Genomic DNA, 11,365 nt, shown 5'->3' on the forward strand with positions numbered 1-11,365 from the left:
CCACATCGACCACGCATCTTGGAAGAAGTTGGGAGTGCGTGTCCTTTATCCGGCCGCACGCGACCTGTCGATCGACTCACTGTGGTGGTTGCACCCATTTACACCGCTGGGAGGACACAGGCGAGGGATTTAAGAAACTCGCCCCTTTGTTTTTACTGCCGCGTCGCAAGAGGGAATTGAACCGGTAACTTCTGGATTGCACGTTCAGTGTGCTTACCACTACGCCACTGTGGCAGCGCCCTCATTCACGCATTTATTTTAGGTGCCAGTCCATCAAAAGATAATTTAGTTGCTCGTTCAAATTGAGTTATTGAGCTAAGAACCAGCTGTGGTGTGGTTCTCTTAGTGCTGAGTTTAGTATTATTATGGGTATGGTATAAATTACCTTGTTTATTATAATAATTATTAGAGTGATGTATGTGGTACATGTGTGACTTTGTATTGCAAAGCAATGTATTAATATTGTCCTCCAATATTCCAAGTCAAGTGGTTTTCCATTCAGGTAAGTGTGGGTTGCTGCTCAACTCCTTTTCACAGCTCTGAGCAGTTAGTGTAAATTGCACATTCCTATGGCAGGAGCAAATCAGAGCATAAACAACTGGTCTTGACTTGAGGTTGGACTCATTGTCCCAACGCTGGGGAGATGATGATGATGATGGTGAAAGCTGAGTTGACCCCTAACCGGAACGTTTGAGGGCAACAGCTGTTTTCCAGCACCAAGAGGAGGATGAGTGGCACAGTGCGCAGCAAGCTGGCACCGTGGGGAGCATGGCTGGTGCATCTACCAGTGACCACCTGCCAGTGGTCCTTGGCCAATGCAGAGGACTTGAAAACATTAGCCGTGCGGATGTCAGCACCGCTTAGCGGTGAACGGGTAGCTATTGTCGTTGTTGGTCACGTTTTATTTGTACGTTTCTATTGTACAGCCAGAGGAAGGAGGGGCGTCTTTGGAGCACGCTATTCGATTGTGTCACCAGCAGCTGTCTGCAACGATGCAGAAGCAGGTGAACTTTTGCACTCATTGCACACGCAGAAACGCTTTAAAACTCCAGAGTTCTATCAGTTGGCTTCTCATCATGTACATGTATTGCCAAACTACACATGCTGAGGTTTAATAGGCCAATCAACATCGCTACACAACCTTAGATGTTTGCCATTGGTTATAATGGCGGACATGACCGTCGAGCGTGGCGACGCACAGAGGCTCTCTCGTGAACTATTCGCTCCATCTCCTTGCCATCGACGTCCTCTCGGATGCATTCCGTTCTTTGGTTGCCGCTCCAACATACATACACACTCACACTCCGTCGTTATTCTTGACTACATCGGTCATCGCCCTCTCCAGCCGAGACGTGTCCTGCCCAAGCCCAATTCGTTTTCTTAACAGTTAGATTGATATCATTGAGCTGCGTATAATCCGTGCGTTCCGTGTGTAACAACGTGAAGGAATGAAACATGACTCGCACACGAACGACGCGTGTACCGTGAACATCACCAACCGATTTCAGACTAATAAGCGGGGTTCGTTTATGCACCCAACAGTGTGTGGAAGAATAACACTGTTTTATTTTTCGTGATGCAGATGCCAGCGGAAGGTCCCTTGACACCAAAGTTTACAAAGGACTGCAGGGAAATGTTTGTCCCTGCCCAGCAGCAAAGCCAGCACGTGCACGTGCCCACGGTGCCCAGCCTCGTGCATGCGCCCGCCCGGCAGCCCCAGGGCCCGCGGCCGTGGCTACCGGATCACAACGCCAAGCCCGGTGAGCCCTCACCACCACTGCCGCTCACGCCCTGGGCCCCACGACGCGACTGTCGGGCCGTCTCGTGGTTAAACTTGGCCCTTGAGTACAGCAAGTTGATGGCCGCAGCCCGGTCACCAGCGAGTGTAAAACAACAACCAAACCCAATATATTCAATCGTTTTTGTATTTAACTTAGCTAAACTCCAACTCTGAGACTGCATTGTTTCATAGGCACTTGTTTATATCATTCATGGAAATGTGTGAATAGTACTGTATATTTCCTTATAAAGACCCATTCGATATTTGCATTTAAACACGTTGTGAAGTTCAGCGTCTGCCTCCCAGCATATCTCACTGCCTCTCACTGAGGATTTTCTGTCTCTCCCTGCAGGAGACGGCGTTCGCGCCAGGCCCAGAGGCATCCAGACCTCCATGTCCAGGCTTGTCATACCCCTCAAAAATCCGCCTATCCCTTCATCAATGTCCCACTCGATGACCAAAACCATGGCACAGACGTCGCACTCCGTGCACGCTTCCACGGTGCCGAAGTTTACGTCGGCTCCACTAGCTCACTCGCATTCAGCGGGAACCTCTTCCGCCGCGCTGGCCATGAGGACGCAGGCGCAATCACAGTCAGCACGGTCGTCGTTAGTGATGTCAGCACTACCCCACACATCTTCATCCCTTGCCGCTAAACCGAGGGCTCCGTATCCATTGTCGCGGCCATCCGCGGCAGCGCCCTCCACGTCAAAATTTCCGCTCAAATCGACACAGATATCGTCCATGCCGTCAATCTTGCCATCAGGAGCCTACTACGTGGCATCGAAAATGCCGGCAGTGCCGCCCGCAACATTGCCCAGCGCGCCGATGCCGTCGTCTCATTCGACCTCGGCTTCATTCCGTGCCACGTCCGCGAGGTCTGGGCCAGCCGCCTCGTCATCGGCTTCGGCAGCAGCTCGCGCGGTGGGAACGACGTCCTCGTCATCTCTGCTGGCAAATGTCCCAGCGACAGTGGTGGCCTCGCTCTCCAAAATGTCAGCGCCCTCCATGTCGACCGCCAAACTGGCCCTTTCGTCACGAGCACCGGGGTCTCAGCTGAACGCCTTCGCGGTGCCACCACTTGCCACCGCCGTCACATCACACACGCTCACCGCCGGGGTGACGGAGGAGACGAAACAGCGGTTAAAGGTGAGCCCCACCCCCCCGCCCCGCCGCACGCGTGCACGCAACTCGTGTGGCCCTGCACGTGACCCACTCGCTGACGTACAGATACTTTAAAAACAGTTTTTTAAATGTTTTTATTGCAACAAAACGCCAGCCTGCTACATCACGCTGAAGGATTCCAGTGACGGGGTGCGCACGTACCAATCCTTAAGAGTCAAAGTGATTTCCAGCTCAAATGAATACTGAAACGGTGCCTGTCTCCTGTTTACAGCCCTGAGCCAGTGGTGGAAATTCCATGTTTCTCTGGTGGGTGGGTTTTATCATAGAACGACCCTTCTTGACTTGTCCACAAGTTGGTAGTCGTTTTTTCAACCCCAGAGGGATGATGGGCTGAGTCAACCCCCAACCAGGATGTTAACCTGGTCTACAGGAGATCATTGGTTCCATTCCGACCCTGACGCCTGCTGTATATTTGGAATTTGCGTGTCTCTCTCTCCGGGTCCTCCGGTTTTTCCCTACACATTTAGAATCAATATGCGTTTATAGTATTTGGCCGCTATTAATTTGCACGTCATAAGCCACTTCATTGGGCTATCATTTGTGGCTAGGTCGCTTCTGAAAAAGAGCTACAGTTTTCCCTCGTGATTTACGAACTTTCTTTCCGTAATTTTGGCTATCTGCGAATCGCATCTGGAATGCTACACGACTGCTGCATCGACAGAGAAAGAAAACGAAAGTGATGAGAGATAAAGTGATAGGATAATGTGAGGGGATAAAGTTATGAGGTAAAGTGATAATATGAAGTAATGTGATACTTTTCATGTATTGAATAGCTTATTTACGTATTTAAGGTTATTCAATATCATACGCAAAATGTTCTATTCACGAGCATCTCCGGAACGTATCCCTTGCGAATAACCAGGGAGTACTGTATATAGCTCATGGGGTCTTTTCTGGTAAAATACAAAGTTTAGCTTTATAAACTCGCAAACTTCCGTGTGCAAAGCCGCTCCTTTTGCTCCGGAGCCCCCGTGGGTTGATTCACGACGTGTTTACACTCGGAGCGCAATCACGCAGCGCTGAAAGATACGCCACTGTGTATCTCCACGTGGGCAACAGAGATGCACACAGTGACATGGAGAGACGCTAAAACAGAGATACGCAGCAGTGTAGGTGTCACAGTACACAGTGTAGGTGTCACAGTACACGCTGTAGGTGCTAGTGGCTAGTGACGTGCTTCCCTGTCTTTCCATGTCTCTCTGTCTTTGTCTTTCCCTCAGTCTGTGTGTGTCTGTCTCGAATGCGTGAGCGGTAGTGTGTCTGTTAGCACACTGCACTACAAACCCAGCAACCAGTGTTCGATTCTCGCTCACGGCCAACACCAGTGACGATTATCTGAACCGGTCCTGGGCCTCGCCTAGGTCGACTCAGCCTCAAATAAGTACTTGGTGCGGTGTGTAAACATCGCCACTGGGGAGACAAAGGTGGCCGGGCGTGATGCTGGCCACCCACCCTGTTGTGTGCTTACCGGCCTTCATAGTTGCTACTCGCCCACAGCACTGGCCCCAACAGTCTGTTAAAGCTAGATGGGGGAGCTTGGTCTTTGTTTCTCTATATTTCCTTATTTATGTGTGTGTCTCTGTGAGTGTATTCGGGTCTGTGTTTGTATCAGTGTCTCTCTGTCTCAGTATTTGTCTCTGTCATTGTGAATGTATCCGTGTTTATGTCTCTGTGTCTCTCGGACTGAATATGTCTCTGTCTCTCTGTGACCATATTCGTGTCTCTGCATCCGTGTTGTGTCATGATCACAGCACGTTTTGCCCATGCATTTGCTTTGATCAAGGCCTCTTTATTATAATAAAAGCTGCGGATAACACACGTGGATAAAATTAGTAATTTGCCATTCAACTCTGATCTGCAGAAAACCCGCAAATAATAAGATAATACGGCCACGCATAAGAGGAGTCCTCCTGGAATTCAATACCGATATGTATATATGTGCACTCGCAATACTACAGCTATACACAGTGCTCATCTGTGGTATAGCAGGGCTCACGTATTCTGTACCACACCTGCAGTGCAGGAGAAGAGCTAGTGTCCTTCTTTGAGCACTTGCTCGTTATACCGGTCGTGGTCGGGTGCTTTTGTGCAAGGGTGGCTCACGGTGCCGGTGCCGCTGTGCATGCATGTGTGCGCTTGTGTGCGTGCGCGCGTGTGTGTGCATGCATGTGCGTGTGTGTGTGTGCATGCGTGTGTGGGGAGCGGTAGTGTAGCGGTTAGCGTGCTGCGCTATAAACCCGGCGACCCGGGTTCGATTCCCGCTCATGGCCAACGCCAGTGACGATTATCTAAACCAGTCCCGGGCCTCCACCAGGTTGACTCAGCCTCAAAATGAGTACCTGATGCGGTGTGTAAACATCGCCACTGGGGAGACAAAGGAGGTAGGGTGTGGTGCTGACCACCCATCCCCTCGTGTACCCTTCCGGCCTTCATAGGTGCTTGCTAACAGTACTTGCTCCTACAGTCTGTTAAGGCTATACGGGGGATCTTTGTCTTTATGCGTGCATGCGTGTGTGTGCGCGCGTGTGTGTGCGCTGCGAGCACAGTCCACCATCCTGCAGCACCACTCCTCGGCGGCGGTGGCGGCGGTGGCGGCGGCGCGTGCACAGCAGTGGCCGCCACGCTCCGCCCCGCGGCCCAGCGCCACCGTGGACATCTCCAGCCCGGACTCATCCTCTTCCTCCTCCTCCGTGCAAAGCCTCTCCAGCACCGACAATGATGATGACGACGATGACGACGACGACGATGACGACGTCATTATGATGCAGTGATGGCCGGCGACACCACCACGGGTTGTGAATCGGACCGGCGTGGTGGACTGGAGACTGCGCTGATCGACCCTCATTGCAAATAACTAGCCAATGGAAAATAACCGAATTGCACTCGAGTGCTGCGTGGAGCTGGAACCACAGGATTGGCAGAATTCAACCTAGCACAGGTATCCTAGTAGGAAAGATTTAAACATTTGTAGTTTTGTATCTGTTGACTGATCAGTTTGACTGCCCTATTGGGTGACTTGTTGACGATTTTGGTACTTTTCGTGACCATTGGTTTTAACGAGGCACTTTTTGCACGATTCGTGTGTCGCATGTCGTGTGCAGTGTTGTGACCTGGCACGGCGATCCCACTGCAGTGCTTGTCATTACACCGGGATTGGTGCTTGTAAACAATGTCACCGTGTAAAGTCAACTTGTGAAATTCTTTTTCAAGCAATCTGGCCTTTGCAGATGACACCGGAACTGTAATTAACTGAAGGCTTTGTCAATTGCGTCTTAATTTGAGGTGGTATGATAGGCTTGGCATTGGAATGGGAATCACACTTCGAAATGTTCAGAGGTTTACTCACAGATCAAAAAGGCACCACCCACAGTAGTCTCTTACATTGAGATAAAACCTTGACTGGAAGTGACAATACTCACAATGGTGGTTCTAGTCCATCGGGCCTTGCTTGATGCTCGGCTACTGCATTTTCAGTTACTCGGTTTTGATATTTGCTCGGGTATGATGGCTCCCCACCACATTCCTTTTGTACGTTCCATTCCTGCTGAAGCTTAAGGCGGCTCTGGTTATATGCTGGTCAACGTGTGATAAGTTGTGCAATTAAAGTATTACATGGCGATTTTCATCACTGTGTAAACATTTTCAAATACCTGTTTGCCAGTGTCCAAATACGTTTTGTTTAAATCACGGCAATGTGCCATTTCCATTCAGAGGTCGTCGTGGACATGAGTCATGAAGATGCCACTCATTTTGGTGAAACTTGGTGCAGTTAAAATGTTTCAGATAACCTTTTTTTAAATATATAAATGGGTTTAAAACATTAACCTGGAATACCCATATGCCGATTACGTAATGTGTATAGCGTGCTGAATGAACCTTGGGCAGCGGCTCAGTAACTCCCGAACAAGCGACACTTTGTGTTGTAAACAATGCCGTGTCACGCTACATATTCGATATATAGGGGCCGACGTCTACCCCACCGCCCTCACTGGGCTGGTGGGGCGCAACGTCCGCCCCTTCCGCTCCCTCCACCGCGTCGATCGGCTCCCGCCGGGCCCCCGCCGACTGGGTGATCGCCCCCCCCGCGCTAGCGCCCTCTCTGGGGGACATGGCTAAACCGCTGGCTCACCGCCGCACGGAGTGAACCCACACTCGCCCGTGTACACCACCACTCGCGCCAACACAGCGCACAGCTTCACGACCGCACCCACGCCTGCAGCGATCGCCTCTCAGCACGCGCGCGCACGCTGCAACTCTACGCTCGCTCTCCCGCGCACACCGTCTCCCCACGCAGTTGCACCGCACGCAAGTCGCAGACACCACGCCGATGTTCTCCACTCGCGTTTCATTCTCAGCGCAGATACGCACTTCCTAGGGGAATATTTCGCGAGAAGAGCCAAGTCTAACTCTTGTCTACGTACCCAGTTGCTCACGCATCCTGCCACGTACCTCGAAGCTGCACTCACAGCATCGCACGGATGCTGAGAGAGTCGGAGGGAGAAGGACTGCCTTGTAGCAGCACTCGCTGGCATCACACGGATGCTGCAAGCAGCTCGAGGAGGCAGGACGGCAAGGAGTGGGTCTTGACGGCCCAGAGGTTGAAGATGAGACCCAAAATCGTCCAGGACTACTCTTTTTATTCCATAAACTTCAAAGGCCCAGGGTGGTCGCACCGCGCAGCCAATCGTGCACTTATTCTTGGGTTTCGATCAGTTGCGATCGAAACGTAGTTTTTTTGTTATTTTTTATTTTCTTTGAACCTATCTACGTGACTTTACCAAAAGACCCAAGAATATGAATTCCTGCAGTCACGAAAGCTTGAAGTCAATCGTGTGCTCACCTGCGCCGTCGCTCATTTCAACTCTGTGCCATGGGGGAGTGCTGCTCCGCCCACCCATTGTTCTCCCGTGCTCATTCATTCTGATCCCCTGGTCAGCCCTTGCCTAATATTCCAGCCTCTGCCAATGTCGTGAATGACTCATTGTGGCTGGCCTGGTGAACTTTCGTATGCCCATACAATATTAAGTCAACTCAGGGGCACTGGAATGTGATCTGTCCTGCGAGGGCCGGCCATGCTCCTGGCACCAGGAAACCGTGGGACTTTCCTCCTAGGAGCCCTTCGGATTAAAACCCGATGTGCCAGGCAGTCCCCCACCAGGTGTGTGCGCTGCGTGTGTGTGTGCTCAGTGTAGGCGCTAGGGGGGAGTCGTGGTGCTTGCGGAGTTGGTCCGCGGCCGTGGCACCACAGTTACGTAGCTGGGCCTGGAGGTTTCCACATTTCCACCAACCTCCTGCTCTGGCTTCACTCTCCGGGGCCCCGGCTCTGGCGGGGGAATGGCTTGGAATCACTGCTTCCGCCAGGATGCCCTATGAGGGGGCGTCACACTATCACTGTTGCACAAACTTGTGATGATGAGATCTCTTGGCATGACACCGTCTCTCTCCACAGGCGTGGCCATTCTCAATGACAGCACTCCACTCGACGTAATGTAGTGGCGGTGAGGGCTCAATTAGTGGGCTTTCATGCCCCAAAAGTTTTTGGCTCCAAATTCATGAGCCAAGTCTTTTGTTGGATTTGCTGGGCAGAATTGGTGGAGCTCCCATTCTGCACGAAACCCCACAGCCAATCAGAAGCTGTGGAGGTGAATTGGTTTGTGCATGGAAGAAACCTCAAGACAAAGACCAAAGATCCCCCGTACAGCCTTCGACTGAAGGAGCAAGTGCTGTCAGCGAGCATCTATGAAGGCCGGAACGGCACACAAAGGGGTGGGTAGCCAACACCACACTCTCCCACCTTTTGTCTGCCGAGTAGGGATGTTTACACACTGCACCAGGTACTAATTTGAGGCTGAGTCGACCTAGGGGAGACCCAGGATCGGTTTAAATTGTCACGTGCTAGCCGTGAGCAGGAATTGAACTTGAGTCGCCGGGTTCGTAGCGCAATGCGCTACCGCTCCCCACTACTACAGTCCGATAATGACGTACCCCACCAACAGTGGAGTATTTATTTCTTATTAAACTTTAACATAATTATATGATTGTGATATATTAACCGTTAAACTAAATTATTTGCTAATAATAAATAAAAATACCACTTACCAATGTACTTTGTAAAACTACTATTTCAAAAAGTATTGCATCATAATGAAACTTTATATTTTATGGATGCAAAACTCACAGACTTGAAGTCTAATCAATTGTTTCATACACATATATAGTAATTTCTGTTATTTCTGGTGCACCCTTCATATTAATGGTTGGTACTCCAGAATGTATACAGAGTAGAAATTCACTCGTAAATCTATGCACAATTCTGCTCACATGGTGAACACATTTCGCCGCAGCATCTGCATTCAATGGTTTCAAATGAGATTTCGGCATCTACTTGGGTCTGAGTGTCGGGTAGCCTTGGTTACACATTGAGGCGAGGTCTCCTAAATGCATCTCCTTCCTTAGTTATGATGGATTCATCATTTTCAATTACTATTGGCATGGCGGGAGTGACACGATTCTAGTGCGATTCAGGAAGGGTATGCGTGTTATCGTTGAGAGTTTGCCGAAAGTGAGTCGCACGTGGAATCACTTTGGTTTTTCTATTGCAAGTCACGTCAGTAGCGTAACGAGCGTGGGGGCAGGGGGTACCTGACCACCCCCCCCCCCCCCGGTGGCTAAAGCTACGAGTTGGGGCCTTCTTGACAACCACCATGAGATATACTCTTTGGGTATTTCGGTAAAGTTACGTAGATAGAAAAATAATACAAAAATCACGACGTTTCGATCGCAACACAAGCAATCGTCCCGAGGACGATTGCTTGTGTTGCGATCCAGTTCACCATGGAAACGGAGGTGAATAACACACTCCTAGATATTTTGCTTGGACATGGCGTAAATTGCAAAATAACAGCGCTTATAGAAAGGGAATGCACACCGATGCCTATCTGAATGCATATTCACATCATCACCCAGCTCAGAAATCCTCTCTTATCAAGACGCTCATACATCGGGCTAAAACAGTGTCCGATGGTGAAAGTCTAGGGAGAGATTAAACATGTTAAAGAAGCACTACGACAGAATGGCTATAATAATGCTCAAATTAACAGAGCACTGAATGCCAAATCACGATCGCAAAGCAACACTGCTGCAAGTGATCAGATTATTAAAACAATAAAACAAATCTTCTTGGTTCTTTCGGTAAAGTCATGTACAAGGGAAATTATAAAATAATAAAATAAAAACAATAAAATAAAATTATCACGACGCTTCGGCCACAACACAAGTAGCCTTCCCTAGGTGAAGAAACAGAACTGTCGGAAAGACAGCGCTCCAATGAACACTGTTAAGCTTAGCAGCATATTTAAAGCTGGGTGGGAGGAGCAGAGCGCCTTGACAAAGGAGTTTACATATCAACAGAAGAATTTAGCATTGAAATAGCTGTGTTAATGTGAGAGATTAGCAAGAAGTTAAAGTCAGAAATTAGCATGTAACTGGGAGATTAGCATGTAACTGTTCACGGAAGTAGCTATGTTAAAGTCAAAGTTTACATATTAACAGAGGCATTTAGTATATTGATGCTAAAGAACTGCAACTACACAACTATCATACAATAAACTGATGTGAAATAACTAAATTTAAACTACGTCAATATAATCAATGTACTCAATATATTCTCCAATAAGTTGAGCTATTAACATGAAGTAACTGAGTATACACTACACTATATAATGAATACCATATAGTAAACTGATAAAAAACTAAAATATAAACTACATCAATATTATCAATAAACTCAATATAGTCTCCAATCAGCTGAGCTACTAACAATAAGTCATTATACATTACAATTCTACGTCGAAAAAGTGGCGTTTTCTTCTTTCCTCAACGTTAGCACCACGGAAAGCAGTGAGCGTTGTTCAGACGGACAAGTCCATCTATGCTCGGAACGGAGGAGGGGGGAGAGAGAGAAACAACCACGATGCGCTGCTCTGTCCTGTGTTGCGTTACAACTATGCTATAAACTAGACTACTATACATTACAATATTATACCTTCCAATGTAAACTACATTGTATAATATTCTTGGTTCTTTCGGTAAAGTGACGTTATTATTGAAGGGAAACAATTATTGTTTCCCTTCAACGTGACTTTACCGAAAGAACCAAGAATATGAATCACTGCAATCACGAAAGCTTTAAACTTACGCGCACCGAACTAGATCAGTTAGACAAGACAATCTACAAATCACACTAATCATTGACGGCAACAATGTCCACATCGGATTGGGAACATGTAGACAATATGACTGCCTCTTCAGCTGCCACTATGTCGACCAAATGTAAGGACAACTTGATTTCCAAATTCAACCGCCTCTCCAACAAGAAATCTGACCCACACACCGAAAAGC

General features: G+C 48.7%; 1 protein-coding gene across 2 annotated transcripts in view; it reads left to right on the plus strand.

The window, feature by feature from the left end:
• The window catches only part of LOC116942285 (calcineurin-binding protein cabin-1-like), a 78,238-nt gene extending 71,624 nt beyond the window's left edge, over window positions 1-6,614 (plus strand). For both annotated transcript variants that reach the window (XM_032953992.2, XM_076067126.1), the window contains exons 35-38: window positions 927-1,004; window positions 1,583-1,760; window positions 2,133-2,929; window positions 5,512-6,614. In XM_032953992.2, coding sequence (XP_032809883.2) covers window positions 927-1,004; window positions 1,583-1,760; window positions 2,133-2,929; window positions 5,512-5,736 — 1,278 coding nt within the window. In that variant the 3' untranslated portion in view covers window positions 5,737-6,614. The remainder of the gene's footprint in view (window positions 1-926; window positions 1,005-1,582; window positions 1,761-2,132; window positions 2,930-5,511) is intronic.
• Window positions 6,615-11,365: the final 4,751 nt, after the last annotated feature.

The sequence above is a fragment of the Petromyzon marinus genome, chromosome 14 (assembly GCF_048934315.1).
Source record: "Petromyzon marinus isolate PM22_M1 ecotype Great Lakes invasive population chromosome 14, UKy_Petmar_22M1.pri1.0, whole genome shotgun sequence".
In the NCBI taxonomy this organism is placed as follows: Eukaryota; Metazoa; Chordata; class Hyperoartia; order Petromyzontiformes; family Petromyzontidae; genus Petromyzon; species Petromyzon marinus.